This window comes from Monodon monoceros, unplaced genomic scaffold (assembly GCF_005190385.1).
Source record: "Monodon monoceros isolate NGI ecotype Baffin Bay Population unplaced genomic scaffold, NGI_Narwhal_1 Super_Scaffold_14, whole genome shotgun sequence".
NCBI lineage: Eukaryota > Metazoa > Chordata > Mammalia > Artiodactyla > Monodontidae > Monodon > Monodon monoceros.
The window spans coordinates 999,060-1,017,379 of record NW_021703770.1 but is presented as its reverse complement, the minus strand read 5'-3'; the positions used below and the strand labels follow the sequence as shown (position 1 = coordinate 1,017,379).

General features: G+C 56.4%; 1 protein-coding gene across 3 annotated transcripts in view; it reads right to left on the bottom strand.

Annotated features, from left to right (window-relative positions):
- The window catches only part of SLC45A4 (solute carrier family 45 member 4), a 36,489-nt gene that overhangs the window by 9,860 nt on the left and 8,309 nt on the right, over positions 1-18,320 (bottom strand). For 2 of the 3 annotated variants that reach the window (XM_029222857.1, XM_029222855.1), the window contains exons 2-3: positions 1,536-1,724; positions 30-209 (exon numbers count right to left, since the gene is read on the bottom strand). In XM_029222857.1, the coding sequence (XP_029078690.1) occupies positions 30-209; positions 1,536-1,724 (369 nt within the window). The remainder of the gene's footprint in view (positions 1-29; positions 210-1,535; positions 1,725-18,320) is intronic. The other variant, XM_029222856.1, reaches the window with a different exon arrangement.

Genomic DNA, 18,320 nt, shown 5'->3' with positions numbered 1-18,320 from the left:
TGGGGACGGGCGGGGCAGGGCGCGCTCACCAGCAGAGAAGGCATGGATGTTGAGGGCCATGTCTTGCTCGTCACTGTCCGCCACGTCCAGCAGGTAGGCGCGGATGGGCCCCTCGGTGGCGTCAGCGCTGAAATCCAGGACCACCACCCCCAGCACCGTGAGGACGATGCCAATGGGCTGCCGGGTGGGGACATCGCCGAGGGACAGACCTGACAGGGCACAAAGGAGCAGCCGATCTCAGCCCAGTGGCAGGCAGTGACCTCCGGGAGAAACAGCGGCCTCCCGCCCCAGCCCGAAGGGCACGTGCTCCTCGGCACAGCCTCACCTTACGGAAGGAGAGTTTTGTCTTTCCTGGCTCTGGGAAGGAGGCTGTGAGCCGTAATCACGCACCTGCCTCAGGTGAGTCTGGCCCTGAACCCAGAGACCAACCTGCTCCCCTGACAGCTGAGCTAAAGCTGGTCTTACTGGATTCACCGCCGCGGGACCGAGGGGCACTCTGTGCACAAAAGTGATGAGGGGGCACTGGGCTCATGGTCTGGAACCCAGGACCAGCCCCTGAGCTCTGCAGGTGAGGCGGGTCTCAGACACACCCTCCCTGCTTGAGGGCAGGGGACCTGCTGGCTACCTGGACCCGGCAATGCCCGGGAGCAACACAGGTGCAGCAAGACAGAGGGCACTGGGCTGGAGCTCCGAGCCGCTGCGTTTGGGCCACAGTGGGCCGGGTCCACCTGCACACACAGGTCCTCGAGAAAGCCGCAACATGCCCTCTAAACTGTGCCCGCAGGTGCCAGGAGGGTGGCACCCCCGGACTCCTGATCTGGGGGCATCTGGATGGAGGGGAGGTGGGTGGGCGCTCAGCTCAGGGAGGCCTTCCTCTGCCGCCCCCACCAAGCTGGCACTGAGCTCGCCCCAGGCGGCCTCACGCAGCCTCTGAGCAGCTGAGCAAAGTTTTCTTTCTGCGCCGCCCTCCCCCATTCCTGAGCCTCCTGGCATCAGTGGCCCCCGCCTGAAGTGATGCAGACTCGGGGCAGGCTCGCCTATGTCAGGACACAGATTAAGCCTTCGACTTACAAAGTCGTTGCCAGAAAACAGGGTTTTGTTTTTCACCAGTGCGGGCGGTTGCTCTCAAGCAAAAGCTATTTTCCCACATGTGGTTGTTTTAATTGAAAACAAAACAACAACAAAAAGAAGCAAAGCCAACCACGAAAGACACAAACGAGAAAGTGTCGCCTAGGTCTGGACACTTTTAACACCAAGCCTAAGAAAAGGAGGAAAAAAAAAAGAGAAAAGATAATTTCTGAAATAATGCTGGAAACAGGACGTGGTGTCAGATACGCATTAAAAACAAACGGATCACAACAGGAAACGCTCCCTGAGAACAGGTTCCCACGGCGTTCCCACGTGGGGCCCGTGGCCTGGCCACCGCCCGGGCACCCAGGGCTCTGCACAGCTGCCCGGTCCAGGACCAGCCGGTCTAAATTCTTTAAACCTGCGCATCTTATCGAGTCCCAGGCAGGGCTCTGCAGGACACTCACCGATGGCAGAGCCGTTAAGGAAAAGTGCCACTCCGAAGAGCACGCCCACGCAGAGCACGAGGATGAAAGGCCGCCGGCGGCCCCAGCTTAGGGAGCACCGGTCACTCGCGGAGCCGATGAGGGGGGTGAAGACGAGGCCAAGGATGGGGCTCAGGAACCAGGTGAGGCTGTAGTACTGCTCCGGAAGGCCTGCAAAAGACACGCGGGCCGTTACACACGCGGGCGGGCGCGCTGCAGACCGCCTGCCCCAGGCAGCTCGGGCCGCGCGCACACACCCCTGCAAGCTAGAGAGCCCCCAGGCAGACGTCCCCACCTGCCAGGCCCGGTGTCTGAAATCAGCCAAAGCCTGACGGTGAAGCATCAGGTGGCCCGAGGCCAGACATGGGCCGAAGAGCCCGTGTCCTGGAACCCGCCCAGGGCGCACTCGGCAGGCGGGCCGCCATGCACACGTGGAGAGGCACCTGCAGGGGCAGCGGCACGAGGGCAAGACCCTCTCATTCCTCTGGCACTGACCAGGGCCTGGGGTCTCAGGGGCTGCTCAACGCCACCCTCGGGGACCAGGCACTGAGCCCGTCAGCCCACAAGGCGGGCGGGGGACTGACGCTCTGCTTCCGGGATCCTGGGCCTCACAGCTGAAATCTAAATCACAAGGGTCTTGCAGAGGGTTCTTGCAGCCACTGACGCACTAAATGACCCCAGCAGTGGGCTTCTGAGCGGCTACTGAGGGGCGGCAAGAGGGGAGGCCTCAGTGTGTGTCCAGCTGGAACCAGGGGGTTGTGTCTGGTGCTTAATCCTCCTAACTGCCCAGGGAGGCAGGGATTACTGTATCCATTTCACAGATGGGAAATCTGAAGATCAGAGAGGTTTAGGTAGGCAATCTGCCCTGGGTCACAGAGTGAAAAAGTAGGAGCCTAGGACTTAAACCCAGGGCTGCCTGATTTCGAAGTCTATGTACCCCCCACCCCACTCTACATGCTTCCTCCCTATGACACAAACCCAACGCCCATCGCCACTGGAACAATGAGAAACTGAGTCTGTCTCATTCATACGCAGGACATCACGGCAGAATCCCGCACATGCTGGGTGCACAAGGGCACACGCTGTGGGTTCCATTTACATGATGTCCCAATGGGGCCAAAGGAGTGTCTGCTGGCAGAAGCCAGGGTGTTGGTCGCCCGTGGGAGGGGCAGGGGCTTCGGGCTGGTATGTTCTGATCTTGATCTGGATGGGGGTCCCTGGTGACAACTCACCCAGCTGGAGACTTGGATCATGCACCTTCTCTGTATGTCATACTTCAATGAAGAGTTTACATAAAAAAAATGAAAGCGTGCCTTGGCACCCCACGATTGTTAGCTAATGTCTTACGCCACCAAAGGCCCTGAGAAACGGAATACTGTGCTGAACTACCAAGAAAAATAAACTGTGTAGGAGGAGGAAATCGTTTTCAAAGGAGGAGGGAAGCACCTTTCAAAATCGTTGCTAACGTGCCCATTAAAATATTTATGCATTCAGCCTAGAATTCAAGGTGTCAGCCTCGACCTTTACACCACACAGAACCTTAGGAAGGGCGAATTCTGTTCCTGATTCAAGTCAGCAGAACGCACTGGTGTTTCAGGAAGTGAGAAGCTTGCCGAGTGTGCTCCGCTCACAAGCGGTGGTTTACATGGTAGGCCCGGGTCCTCGGCGTTCACTGTCAAAGTCAGGCACTGGGGAAACGACAGCGGTACCGGCCACATCGGCCGCGGCGACGCTTCCTATGCTCAAGAACGCACAGTGTCGAAGCATCAGGCTTCTCAAAAACAGCTCCCTCACAAAACCATTTAGCGGGTGCGGTGTAGTCGGTTTCAGAGAGAAAGGAAAGCATTTTTACCCCAATGGACAGACTCTTAACTATTGTTGGGCTTTTCAAATGTCACAACCTTACTAATGAACGGTGACTAGCTTGGTGACGGGGCTCCGTGCAGAGCTGCAGCACGCATGCACATGCAGGCACGTGTGTACACACACGTCGACTCCCTGCCGTGCCTGCTGTCTCCCCTGAGGGCCTGGCCCTCCTGCTTCAGGCACAAGGAAGTGTTCTGGACTTCTGCACCTGCTGACTCTCACCTCCCTACCTGGTACCTCTTAGAACTCTGAGGGGGTCACCCACCCAGGAGGCTCCCACTCACCAGGGCTCACCGCCACTACTGTAATTCCACAGCTGCTGAACCACCTGTATGCGATCCCAAGAGACGGGCATCTCTGAGGGCGGAGACCCACAGAGGTACCAACAACAGTTGAACTGAACCAAACCCGAGGTGCACCTGCAGCCGGGTCAGCCTGAAGACCCCAACCACCGACCTCTGACCCTGCGCACTGCTGCTGGCCAGCCCCCAACCCGGGTCTGATCTTCAGCTGTGGTTGGCCACCCCATCCCCCGGTGCCCTCACCTGCCAGGCCTACCATCTGCCCCAGGCCACCTTCCCCATCCCCAGCCAGCCCACCACACACATGCCTCCTGGCATCAGTCATCTTGGCTCCCGGTGCTGAACGCACTCAACACTGGTCCAGGAGCAGGGAGACCAGGCACACAACACTCCTGGGACCGGCTGTGCTTGCTATGCAGTGGGGCAGCGGTGGTTCCTGGCCTCGGCAGCTTCCAGTCCCAGGGAGACGGGCATTAGCAAACTCACCAGGCGACAAGCATCTCAGGGTGACCCATGGCGCTTCAGGGACTGAGGGGTCGGGAGGGCAGCACCCTTGAGTCTGAGGGAGAGAAGCGGATGGGGTGCCGGGCACCGGGGGCAGAGGGGGTGGGTGTCTCTCTGGCCATGGCAGGTGGAGCTCTTTACAGAGCAGAAGGCCCTGCGACCCCGGCCGGGCCTCTCACAGGGGACAAGGGACGGGAGGTGCGGGACCCGCAGCATCATCCCTCGCACCTGCCTGGATGTCGGGGACAGGGGAGGAGTCAGCACTGGATCCCTCCTGGCACCTCAGCTCGGCGTGGCCGGAGGGAGGCTGCTGGGCAGGGCGGCCAGCAGGGCCCCACTGTCATCCCAACGCTGCTCAGAGGAAAGGTGTTCGTTCCAACCCGTCTCCTTCTCAAGGTCAATGCTCTGGAACACGACTGAGCAACTCTGTGGCCCCTTTCTGTTAAGAAGGTTGCTACGTTTTTTAATGGTCGAAAAAGATCAAAGTAAGCACATTTCCTGACATGTAAGAAGTGTCTGTAAATAAAGTTTTATTGGAATGAGGCCACACTTGCCCACTGATGAACGGCTGCTTTGAGCTCCACGGCAGAGCTTGGAGCTGCTACAGACACGCGGCCAGAGCGCCAGGAACATTCACTCTGGCCCCAACAGGAACCGCCTGCCAACCCCTGCTCTAGATGCAGCGCGGTTGTGTGTTGTCCAGGGTTTGTCCGTCTCCTGAGGTGTGCTCAGTCGGCCCTATTACTGCGGAAAGAGGGGTGTGAAATTTCCCAACAATGACCACGAATGACTGTTGGATTCTGCCTGTCCTTGCCTCACCCGTGTCTCAGGCTCTGTTCCTCAGGAGCACAGGCACCTCACTCCTGAGCCCACCCTTCCGTCCTGTGAGCTGCTCTCTGTACCCCCGGCAGTGCTTCGTCTGTATCTGAAGCCCCCTTTATCTGGGGTTAATACTCCCCCCAGCCGACTCAGGCTGCCCTGTTCCCACCTTTTCACCTCAACCCCTCTGCGTCAGTCACGGTGTTTTACAAGAAGATGGGCGGGTCTTGCTGTTCCATCCACTCTGGTGTGTCTCCTCGCTGGCGTGTTTCGTCACTTACGTTTCGAGTAACTGCTCGCGTGGGTGATGTCAGGGCTGCCGTTTTGCTACTTGCTTCCTGTCTGCCCCCTCCTGGGGTCTCTGTTCCTCTTGTTCCTGCCTTCTTTTGGTTACCTATTTCTCCACCTTCCATTTTAAGTTACACATTGGCTTTTTAGCATTATTTTGTAGTGGCTGCTCTAGAGACTGCCTTACATGTCAACTTTCAGTCTATTAGTGGATATCGTTCACATCACATAAGAAATTAGTGACTGTCTGTGCCCGTTTACCCCAAGCCCCTTTATGTTGAAGCTGGAACATACGTTTCACGTGCAGACACGATAAACCCCGCGCTGTGCTGTGAGTTTTACCTGAAACAGTCGTTCATTTTAGAAGAAGTAATAGGAAGCTGGTCTTTTCTCTTTACCACCCGTCTTACCATTTCCGTACCCTTCCTTCTTCCTCCTCGAGGTCCCAGTGTTCGTGTGCTATCACTTCTCTTCAGCCTGAAGAGCTGTTTTTGGCTTCTTCAGCATTTCCTACAGTCTGCTGATGACAAATGCTCTTAGAATTTACCTAAATTCTCTTTATCTCACTTTTTGTTCCTAATGGATATTTTTGCTGGATACAGAACTCTGGGTCAACTCCTCTCCCCGCCAGAACTTGAAGACACGGTTCCACTGTCTTCTGAGGAGGCTGTGACAGCCCACATGACTACATACACGTCTTTTCTTCCTCTGGTGCCCTCGAGATTTCCCCTCTGTTGCTGCTTTTCGGCCGTTTGACTATGGTGAGCCTAAGTGAGGCTCTCTCACATTCATCCTGCTTCATGAAGCTGTAGATTTAAGCTTCCACCAAACTTGAGGAGGTTTTCAGTTACTTCTCACTTCACATTTTGATGCCCCATTCTCTTTCCTCTCTTCCGGGGCTCCAATTACACGTATGTCAGACACTGTCCCACTGCTTCCTGAAGCTCTGCTCATTTCTTTCTTCGACCTTTGTTCTCTCTGTTTTTCATGTTAAGTCATTTCTACAGACCAATTTCTTAGTGCACTGAAATCTTCTCTCATCCCTAAGGTTAATTTTTATTTCAGATACTGCATTTTTCAATTCCAGAATTTCCATTTGGTTCTTTTTTTAAATAGCTTCTATTTCTCTGTTGAGATCTTCTACTCTCCACGTGGAGCCTGTTTTCCTTTATGTCCCTGAGCAGAGTCCAACACAAGTCATCATATTGGGGTCAGGTGCCTTGTGGCCTTTTCTCTGGAGTGAAGGTCATGTTTTCCGTTTTCTTTTCTCCCCAGATGCCTAATAGTATTGAGTTGTAGCGTAGACATTGTGAAACGATGTGTGGCAGAGACTGTATTCTGTTACACTCCTCTGATGAACAATGATGTATTTCCCCCCCACACAAAGGTCAATAACTGGACTTGGATGAGTAACTCTGGTAAAAGCGTTTCTGCACAGATACGCAGGTATAAAACACATATAAAAAGTGAACATAAGGATTCCTTCTCTCCTTAAGTGTACGTCTTAGAACAGCCATGACTAAGTTTAACTTGATATGTATTTCAGAGCTTAAAAACCCAAGGAATTAATAACAAATGTTTGCAGTTTAACTTGAGGCACATGCGTTTATTGTCCTGACACTGGAAATGCTTTCTTGACATTTGATTTGATACTCTTATTGGTTAAGCTTTTGCCTTTTAAAAGTTTTCCTAGGAGAAAATACAAGAAAAAAGTGTCTCTACCCAGATTGCCCATCGCTCTTCGAACATTACTCAGGGACAGCGTGATCTTAAAATCGATCAATTTTGAAAAACACTGACAAAATGCTGGACTGTTATTCTTATACTCAGGATCTCTGTTTTGAAAAAGAAGTGAGTATAAAAAAGTAATTTTGTCCCGACATTGGTGGGATGAGATACATTCGTACTGTTCACAAATCCAGCACATAAGAGTGTCTGTTTTAAATGAGATCAACACTAATACGTAACAAGAAGTAGAGAAGCCAACTTTAGGAGACGCACTCATCCTACCCAGTCCCTCTCGGGTTTTACCACCGTTGATACTTTTGTTTTAACAAACAATTAACTTGGCTGGACTCGAACTCAAAACTGTCTCCCTGCTTTTTTAGCTTTAGCTAAAATCTGTCCCATTTCAGGAATTGCCAAGAGATACGAGCAGAGATGACAAATGGGATTAGGGGTTCCCCAGCTCTCACTCTGCCCTTGGGTTCGGGTACCCAGCTGTGTTTTAGCCCCTCTGGGCGGCATCATGTGAGGCCAATCTTCAGGGAAAAAGCCATAAAACACGAGAAGCTCACCGGGTGCCCGGCCTTCTCCTACTCTGGATGCTCTCTAGTGCTGACAGGCACTAGAGGGGAAACTGCACGGATAAAACTGTTCCTTGAAGATTCGGCCTCTTAGCTGGAGGGACACAGACAGTGGCCAAGTGCCTGCTGCTGGCCATGAGCTCATTACCACAGTGGTGACCATGTGCTGAGAGGGGCTACAGGGCCTGGTCACAAGAGAACTGCTTGTCCACACTCTCTCTCTCTGGCCTACACAAACATTCTGTGAACGTCTGTGAGCTGCAAGGCTCTGCGTCAGACAGGAGCAACTGAAGACTGACCACAGAGGACACAGGGAGTGCCTGGGAGACATGCCCCGGCCCCGGCTCGCCCTTGGCTGCTAAGTGCCCACCGCCCACCCCTGACTGACCGGGCTGGCAAATGTGGGACACACAGGGTCTGGCCGATGGAAAGCCTGTGCTCTTCCCAAGTACATGCTACGACATGGACACGCGTGGAGAGGCTGGCCATGCAAGGTGACAGAGAAAGCCATCTTCACGGAAGGCACCCCCTGGAAACCCGGGCTTCTCGCCCCTCCCTGGGAGGGAGCACGGCGTGAGCAGTCTGCACTGCCCTGGGACCGCGACAGGAGCCCAAAGGGGCCCTCACGTGGCAGCTCACGCTTCAGCACCCGACAGGCTGACCCACTGCCAGTTCCCCTCGGGCAGCGGCATTTACATTCCCGGGGCCCCTGTGCCTGCTGGCCGTCGTGTGTGTACTTTGCTCAAGGAGCTGCTGCGCTGAGGACACTGCCCTGCCCGGGTTAAGAGCGCGGCTCACCCCGCACGCAGAGTTTCTGAAGTTCAAGTGCGCGTCACCAGAGTCAGACTCCATTCCATATGACTCTGCTCGGGCTGGAGTGCCCGCCCGCTCCCCCCAAAAGGCTCCTTTGCACCGAGCTGTGCCCTGTGCTAAGTTTGATGAAGGTGGCCTTTCGGGGCAGGGCTGTCGGGGGAGCCTGTGCTCTGTGGCCACATCCCCTTAGACGCAGAGGTGACCTCTGACCCGTGTGACAGTACGAGGGTGAGGTACGAGCTTCACAGATGTAAACTGGTAATTTCCGTCAACCTTCTCTGAAAACACGCGCATAACTGAGATTAAAACGGGCACGCAATTTAAAGTGACTCTTAGGAACTCATTAGGAAAGTTGTCAAGCTGGGTGCTGGTTAGCAATTCACCCCAAACCTGTGTCCTGCTCGCCCAGAAACACCACCATCACCAGGCTTCTCACCACCCAGAGCACTGGCCGCCTCAAGAGGGAGCTGGAGGGGCTGCAGGTACGTATGGATTACCTGCTTTGGAGGCTCCCCGGAGCCTCGGCCACCTTCACCAGCGCACCGACACTGAGAGACCGAGGGACATGGCTCGGGGCTGGCAGGGAGTCAGACCCTCAACCCACCTGCCCCTTCAGCTTTGCCCTCCGCCCCCACCAGCTCCAGCCTGTCCTTCCGACAGTCGCCGAGGCGGCTGGGCTGCACCTTCCTCTGGTTAGGGTGCCATCGTCGCCCCCCACCCGACCCTGTTCAAACGACTCCTTCCTCATCTCCCGTTCCCTCCACCTACTGCAGCCTGGTTTCCCCCAGAGCCCCCGCCCCCACCCCGAAACTGCCCTCGGAGGTCACCAGGCCACCTACCTGCCAACCCACCTTGGCCTTGTTTATTAGACTTGGCCGGAGGCCCCAGGAGGGTAGAGGGCGTTGGCACAAATGCCAGCTCCTGGCACAGAGCCCGGTGAGCATGGGCGCCAGAACCACGTGCTTCCTGCGTGAGATGCTGCCGGGCCCTTCCACTCGCACCCCGTCCTCCTTCCTGCTCAGCACGGGACACCCCACACTCAGGGAAGGCCTCCGTGGAGGGGCAACCGGGCAGAGGCTGCAGGACCAGGAGCAGCTGGTCAGGCCAAGGGGGCAGGAGCGTCCAGGAGACCCGACTGGACCGACAGCGGCCTCTGTTCTCCTTTGCCTTGTCCCCAGCTCTCCTAAACGTCCCCCTGGGCTGCAGAGGGAGTGCGAACCCACCAGGAGCTGAGTGCTTGGGGTGTGGGGACAGCCGGGGTCACCCCGCGCTGGGCAAGGAAGACAAACACTTCCCATCACGTCCCCAGAGCAGCCCCGGAGGAGCGAGTGAGCCCTGAGAACACAGCCCCGACCCCGTCCGTCCCTGGCGTGGCTGCCGCTGGGATGCCCCGGACACGGCATTTCCCAGCAAGGCTCTAAACACACGCAGCACCGGTGCGTAGTAAATAATTTTTGTTTTCTTCCCGGCAAAAATGAACAACAATGGTGGGACCAGAAAGGCTCCCTGTTCACAGGAAACGCCGAGGGTGTCACCGCTCGCCGAGGGCTGTGTGAGGTCACGGGCGACAGCGGCCACGCTCAGTCACGCGAGGCCTCCCATTCAGCACAGCCAGCGGCTTTTTTGATAAACTGGTCCTTCTGGGGGGAGGGGGCCAGGGGACTGGGAAAGCTGCCTATAAATCTTTAACAAAAGATCTGAAATGGGAATAGGAACTACATTCTTTCTCTCAATAGACAAAGCCTTCCCCATCAAGATATGCTTGTATTCTCAGACAAAACCTTCATGATAACATTAAAGCCATGAGAACCCGCTCTCTGTGGGAACGCTTGGCAGCCCGCAGTAACCCGGGATGAACGTAACCAACCCAGCGGGGAACATGGCACTAAGCAGCCCCCTTGAGGGCCACAGCCGTGAAAAAGCACGGGCCCGGCCGAGGCCCCGGGGCCCAGACACAGGCATGGTCCCGAGGAAAGCCCCCTCCCCCCCCCAAGCAGAGAGGGTCTGCACTGGGCAGCGGGGCAACGCCTCGTCCAGCTGGAGGGAGGGCCACAGAGCTGAAGGAGCCTTCCAGAATCCCAGGAAGGTAGGAAGAAGGATTAAGAAAAAGAAGCTCAGATGCCTGTTCTTGGGCCTCCCCCTTGGAACAGCAACCCCTGGTGTTCCGAGTGCAACTGGCCGGACCCTGTGGCTGTCCGCGGGGGCTCCTGTGCGGCCCAAGCCCCTTCCCAGAGTCCAGGCACTCGCCCCGGGCTGGACCTGGGAGCCCAGAACTGAACACAGATGTCCCTCATCACAGCATTAAAGAGCAGGGATGGGTGCCTGAAGGTGCAGACCCCAGAACCTGGGCCACGCGGGGGCCAGCCCCAGTGACGTCGGGGACAGCAGCGACATCAGTGCCGCGGGGAGAGCCATGTGACGCAGAGTTCGTTCGGTGTATGCATTAGGTGCTCCCTGCGGGTGGACTCTGGTGCCGAATGAGCTATTTCGGATGGAGAGGCAGTAGTCTGGAAATAGCACGATTCGCACTTACCAAAGGCACCATTAGTCAAATTCCGGAAGGTTCCGAACGGCCTTTCTTCTGGTAAAATAAACATGCTCCAGCCCCTCATGTTGGCCCTGAGGCTGGGCTTAGTTTCTAGGGAGTAGACCGCCAGCCCCACCCGGGGGCTGCCCAGCACCTCGGTGGGAGCACTGGTCCTATGCTGGAACGAGGAGGAGCCTCCAGGGCCCAGCAGGATGCCCTCGGCCAGGTGCACGCAGGCACTGAGGCTCTGGGAAACCCGTGGGCGCCCCTCCTGCTCTGCTGGGGCCTGGCTGCGGGGGTCCTTCTTCCCGCAGCTCCCAGGAGCACAGCCCACTGCAGACTGGAGCACCAGCCCCTCCCCGCCACCCACCCATCCCACACTCTTCAAAACAGATGCTGCATGCACTAAGCAAGCGTGCCCAGGGCACGGGTGGGGGGAACGAGCCCGCCCCGAGCCCCGCGACGGCCACTCGGCACCCCGGCCCAGGCTGGCCCCTGTGCAAGGCCTGGACACAGTGGCAGCCAAGGTCTCTCCCAACTCTGAGCGTCTGCGACCCGAATTAGGGTCGGGGGGGGAAAGAACCCAGCCACCACCCTATCTGCTGCGATCCACAGCTCTGGTTTTAATACCAAGTGGGCAGCAACACCCCCAAAGCTCCGGTGGAGCGAGGTTATGAAGCACGCGCTAGGGCGGGGGGACCCCTCCTGCAGATGCCGGCCAACTCCCCTGGTGTGAGTCAGTACTCCCTCCGGCCGACCTCACGATACCGAAGTGAGGTCAGTGAACCGGGGTTTCAGAGAGCCTCTGCATGACATCTCCACACGCAGACACGACACACAAAGGTCACCTCCAAGGGCTGGGGACAGTGAAGTGTAGACGGAGAGGCAGGTAGGCACGTGAGTGTGCTACCTTCCTTGTCAACGCAATTCATCTGTAAGCGTGTAATTAATGTTTAAATAATGGATGTGCTCAGCCAAGGACGGACCCAGAGGATTCCTGGAAATTTAGGAGCTGGCTCCAGCACGCCCCTGGGCTGCAAGCAGCGGGGCCTTCAGGGTCTGGTCATTATATCCTACCTCCTGAAAACGCTATTACATGAAAACTAACAAGTGTCTGGAAACTTAAAAAATTAAATTCTTACTAAACGTTGCTATTACCTTTGTCAACAAAGATCTGGAGTATTTTTTAAAAACCTCTAACCCCATCTCCCTTTATCACATCTCCGCCAAGCGCAGCAGGCGCAGCTCCTGAGGGGCAGGGGCGCTGAGAGCCGAGTTCAAATCCCAGCTCCACCACTGACCTGACTCTGTGGGCGCCTCCTTCCTCACCTGCAAAAATCTGTAAGAGGATGTCATCTGCAGATTTGTATAGGGATTAGGTCGCTGGAACAGCTGCTGCTGGCATCGTCACCACGGGGTCCCCACACCTCACTTCTAAGAGCGGGAAGCAGGAACCAACACCGTTAGCCCCGCTCTCCTCTCCTCGTTTGCTGCAGACTCAGGCCTGGCCTGCCCTCAAGAAGAGGAGAGGCTCCAATTCTGAGTCTACACTTTCTGGCCATGGACCCCTGGGCAAGCCACCTCCCTTCCTGAGCCCCAGCTCCCTCGGCACAGACGGCCTTGTCCAGGACCCTGGGGAGGACTGACGGATGACAGGCCACATCCCTGGGCCAGCGTGGGAGCCTTATTCACGAGCCCGTTTCGACATTGCCCTTCTGTTAGCACTTAGAGCATCCCTCCACCCCGCCCACCAGAAAAGGGTTCCAGGGGTGGTCAGGGAGTGTGCCAGCTCCACCCTTCCCCTGGTCCTAGACAGCTTGCCTCCAGAACTTTCTCCTCTGCACGGCCACGGCCTTGCCATACTGCAGCGCGGCAGGGCCCCAGAGCTGGTGATGTGGGAAAGCCAGCGGTTGCAGTCTGGCTCCCCGTCCAGGCTCGGCTCTGAGCCTTCTTCCCGGCAGCCGGGCTCTCGGGGCTTCCGTGCCCTGGCCTGCAGTGCTGTCCTACGTGGCAACCTCGGAACCTGCTGTGAAAGTGGGTGTCCTCCCCTTAAAGCTGGCCTGCCCTCCCCGAGGACAGGGGCTGCAGTGCCCCCACACGTGTGGCCTCACCGCCAGGGAAGGTGGAACACGCGGGCCAAGAGACGCAGACGACCTGCAAGGGCTGGGCCTGGCCCACCCTGCCCCAGGCCACACCACTGGCGACCACCCCACGCGAAACCAACAGCGCGAGACACCTACCCTGCTCTTCAATTAGGTGGGATGACTAAAATTCACGAGAGGCACGACAGGCCCCATTTATAAGTCATGAGTGTCGGATTACAGGGGGCCCGGCTGGTGCGGCTGGTGCCTGGAAAAGCGCTTCAAACCCAGGTGGTGGCTGGGTCTACACAGACTGCATTTCCGGTCTGGCTGTGGTCAAACCCTGCTTTGCTGTCACAGTCTAGCCCGGAAAACGGTGAAGAAAATGAGGACTTATTCATAATCCGGAGACTGTGGGGAGGACCCGGGGACCAAAGGCCTTCGGCCAGGCCTGCAATGCAGGGCGGCAGCGAGGGGGGGCAGAGTCAGGCTCCCGGCTGAGGAAGAGCGAGTGGCCCTGCGGAGCTGCTGCTGGGCCCAGAGACCTGCCATCAAAGCAGGCAGCGACACCCGCTAATCGTGCTGTGAAATGACAGCAAAGTGCAGGGTGTGTAAGTCTAGAGGGACTTTAAGGACATAAATAATTTGGTTGAAACTGATGAAGGCTCACACCCTCTCGCTAGGCTCGCTGCCCCCGCCCCTCCTGAGCGGAGCCTGTGGCCTGGCCCTTGGCTGTGCTGACCTTGTGCGGGCCCAGGGGCAGGGCTCTTCCAGCCGCACTCAACAGCACAGCACGCAGGTGCCCAGCCCTGACCGCCTCAAACTGAGGCTTAAACGCTTTCAGTTTCTGCCCATTTTGCATTGCGTGCTACATACACCTCCGCCGCGGATTTGCAGATAAAGTACTAACAATCACTCCCAATTCAACATGATGGGTGGCAGTCCTTCAATTTCTTTCTGTGATGCTTCCATCAGTTTACAAGCTGTAAGATACACCCCACATCCTCTCTCCACTTAAATGGGGGGCAAACAACCTACACTTACCCCAAGACAAATGATTCATCTATATACGATTTACATAATTTATTGATATATGTGTATGTATTTCGTGTGAGATTTAAATAGCTGGTTTTTTAATGACAAAATTACCATCATCTGGGAAATATTTTGCTGGTGGACACATTCTATACGGGTTACTTTTAAGAGCAAAGAGTAGGACCTACCTGGTGGTGCAGTGGTTAAGAATCTGCCTGCCGATGCAGGGGACATGGGTTCAAGCCCTGGTCCGGGAAGATCCCACCTGCTGCGGATCAACTGAGCCCGTACACAACTACTGAGCCTGTGCTCTAGAGCCCACGAGCCACAACTACTGAACCCCGTGCGCCTAGAGCCCGTGCTCCGCAACGAGAAGCCACCGCAATGAGAAGCCCGTGCACCACAACGAAGAGTAGACCCTGCTCGCCGCAACTAGAGAAAGCCGCGCACAGCAACAAAGACCCAATGCAGCTAAAACATAAATAAATAATTTTTTAAAAAAAAAGACTTCTAACAACCATTCTTGCTTTGCCGCTGCTCGTGTGTGCAATACTGGCCAAGGGCAGAACCGCTCGGGTTTCTCTGTAAATCGCCTCCTTGGAGTGGCACAGAAGGCCTCCTAGGATCTGGCCCACCAGGGGCCAGAGCTCCCTCAAACGACTCTGCACCAAGCTCGTGCCACGCAGACTTAGTCACAGCTTCCCCAACACGCCGCACTTCCCTCTACGCCCCTCCCTGCCATGCCGCGGCCTGGAATGTGCCAACACACCTTCGCTCACTGACCCCCTACTTATTACTCTTCGCAACCAGGAGGCCCAGGGCCACGTCCTCCACACAGCTTCCCCATCCCCCGCCCCCTTTCTGTGCCCGGGAGTTGCCTCCTGTTCTGTTCCTGTTGTCCGCATGCTCCCCTTTGACAGAGCGGGCAGTGACCTGTATTCTGACTGCCCTTCCTACTCTTCCTCTCCAGACCATGAATCACAACCTTGACCCCAGGCCCCGTGAGCACCAGGCACAGCCTCGGCGCCAGCTAGCCTAGATGACCTCCCTCCAGGTCTTGCCTGACCTGGGGCCCTTCGATCGCTGGCATGAGGGCGCCGGCAACCCCACACGGACCCCAACCCCACACGGACCCCTACGTGCACGCGGCTCCACCTGAAGCAGAACCCCCAGGCCGCCCCCGCCCCCCCCCCCCCCCCCCCCCCCCCCCGGCACCTGGCACCACGCCCGGCACCTGGCAGGTAGGTGCTCAGTAAGCGTTTGATGGAAGAACAACAGGCACAGAGCTCCTTGGGAAAAACGACTGCAGCTGACATTTCATTGTTTCTAAAATACAATGATCTGAAACACAAGGAAATCCAGACTTCCCAACGCAAACAAAACAGCCCTGCACAACAGGTTTTCAATCACCTCAGTCAAAATTCAGGAGACTTTGACAAACCCCTGCCTATTTATGGGTCCCCCCGGCATGCTGCCTGTGCTCTGGGGGGCACTGCGAGGGTCCCCCGGCCTGGGTGGGCGGTCACGTCAGGGCTCCCAGGCACGGACACACACGTGTGTCTGGAACTCTCGTCCACTGAGAGAGCGGGCAGTCTGCCACCTCCCAGCCTGGGCCATGTGTCACCCTTCAGGCTTCCTTAGTCTCTCGTCAGCAGGAAATCCAGTTTTCAGTCAGATATTCTGTAAGGCCCATCCAAGTTTCTTTCACATTTAAAAAATGGGGGTAAAATATACATCACGTAAAAGTTACCACTCTCACCAGGTGTGGGCGCTGGGTTCAGTGATAGGGACATCCCCACCGTCCCCCCAGGACTGAAACTCTGCCCCTGTTCACTCACTCCCCGTGCCCCTCCCCCAGGGCCCACATTCTACACGCGGGGCCTCATGGGAGTGGGATCACACAGCCTTTGTCCTTTTGTGTCTGTACTGTTTCACTTAGACTGAAAGCCTTTCAAGGCCCATCCTCCAGCCCTGTGGGCGGCACCTGCCCCCTCGCTAGATGGCACTCGGGGGGCAGGGGGACGACGAGGACTGAGCCCAGCGCTCTCTCCACAGGGAAGGACCGACTGCTGGACAATCGTCCCCCAAGTCCCAACGGGAGTAGCCTGAGCACCGTCTCCCAACAGCAGGGGACCCTGGGGAGCAGAGCAGACCTGCCCCTACCCTCGGGCCTGCAGATGGGCAACCCAGTATAAGCCTCAGGGTGAGCCAAGCGCCACGCAGGGCGGGCAGGTCCGGGGGAACCCATCCCCAGAGGGCCTTCTGATAACATTCTCCAGGACTGGACAGCATCAGTTTCCAGCGATGCGAGAAGAACTGTTGGATAAGAAGCACAACAAAGAAACCCTCCACCACCTGAAGGAGGATGGCCAAGCCTGGTCCGGTTTTCGCTGAAAATGAAAACTGGAAGCATCAACGCAGAATGCAAACTCAAAGACTCTGAGCTGTTCTCAGCCCAGGACCGAACCCCCACACAGGGGAGGTTCCCACGCACTGAACAGCGGTGGCACGGAGGACGGGCCCAGAACCAGACGCCTCAGGACCCCCTGCCCGCTGTGACAGCGAGGGTCCTCACATGTCCCAGGCATGGGCCGGCAGCCTGAAAGCCTCTGGAGGCCTGTGGGCATCGCCTCGGCTTGGGCAACGAAAGCAAACACAGTTACAAGCTGGGCGCTGTGTCCTTCCCCTGGGTTCTGGTCCCCAGAACCACCACTCGCGCCTGGACCATTTGCCCATTTCCCGGGCCTTCTGGTACGAGGCCTCCAGACTCCTTGAGTTGTCCCTCTTTCAGGCGACATGGTGGCCCGATTCTCTGAAAATAGCCCGTAAGTGATGCAGCTTCGTGAAATCAAGGAGTGCCAGGTGTGTATATATATAGCTGATTCACTTGGTTATAAAGCAGAAACTAACACACCATTGTAAAGCAATTATACTCCAATAAAGATGTAAAAAAATAAAAAAAAACAGGAGTGCCAGGTGAACCAGAAAGGTATGCCTTAGGAATTCTTGTGGCACAAAGGAAACTGAGGGCAGTGAGGTGCTAGATCTCCTTTTACAAAACAGAAAGACCAACCAAGAGTGCCACCTGCAGAAGGCCCTGGGGCGTCATTAGACACTGAGGGGATTCCTAGGAAGGCGGCGGGCACATCTGAGCTGCAGAAGTGCTGCAGAGTATAAAGCACACCTGTTGGAAGGTCCACGTTAGATGTGTCATGCAAAAGGTTAACTCGCAACAGGTCACCTGTGGGCAACATCGTGCTCACTCAAGGAGGCCGCAGGGGACATGCGTTTTCACTTGGGATACAGCATATGAACCTGCATCGCTCAATTCTCACCACAGACTTGTGTTCCCGGGCGCTGCCCTGTGGATTTTGAATGCCAGCCTGAGTCAACAGCACAAGAAGGCACTGGGCGGGCTGGGCTGTAACCTCCAACTCAGGGTGGCGTGAGGGGGCAGGGGCCTGGATTACAGAAGGGTGTTGATGCGCGGTGATTCAGCGGGGCTGCCCCCGGGTCACGTTCCCACCCTGCTGCAGCAGCGCGGGCCTCGCTGTCAGTTTCCCTCAGCAATCCAGGGAGTGGAGGAAAATGACTACAGCACTTAAGGCACTTAAACTTCGAATGTTTTCTTTAAGGCGCGCTTTTAAAGGGTAGGTTTTTCCCACAGGAAGAGGAGGTGAGGTTCAAGTTGGGTAGGAATCTTGATTCACATTAAGCTAGGACACAAAGTGGAAAAGTGTTTTATGAAGAAAAATAGACATATACGGAATGAACAAAGTTTCACTCCTCCTGAATGAGGCAGACAAGACTAAACCTAGCCTTCCGCACAAATAACCCTACAAACCACTCGGTCACTCCCAGGCCACACGGCACCCCCGACGCTGTCAACTGAGAGACCACAGGACATTCCTCTATGACTCTCCTTTTCCCTCCAGGACACTTCCTGAACCAAGAAGGAAACAACGGGCGGGGGTCTGCTTCCCAAGGGAAAAGGCTGTCTGGGAACAGACTGGGTCAGCCCAGGAGGGCGCCTGCCCCTCAGCGAGGTCTGCTCAGGGCTCTGGGCAGGCTGTTCCCAGACTCTCAGAGGGGACCCCACGCTCCCACTTGATCCCAACTCTGAGGCCAGATCCATCAGCTGCACCTGAGGGCACACACACATTAATATGTGCACACGCGCGCACACATTATACCCATGCGCACGCGCACACATTATACCCATGCAC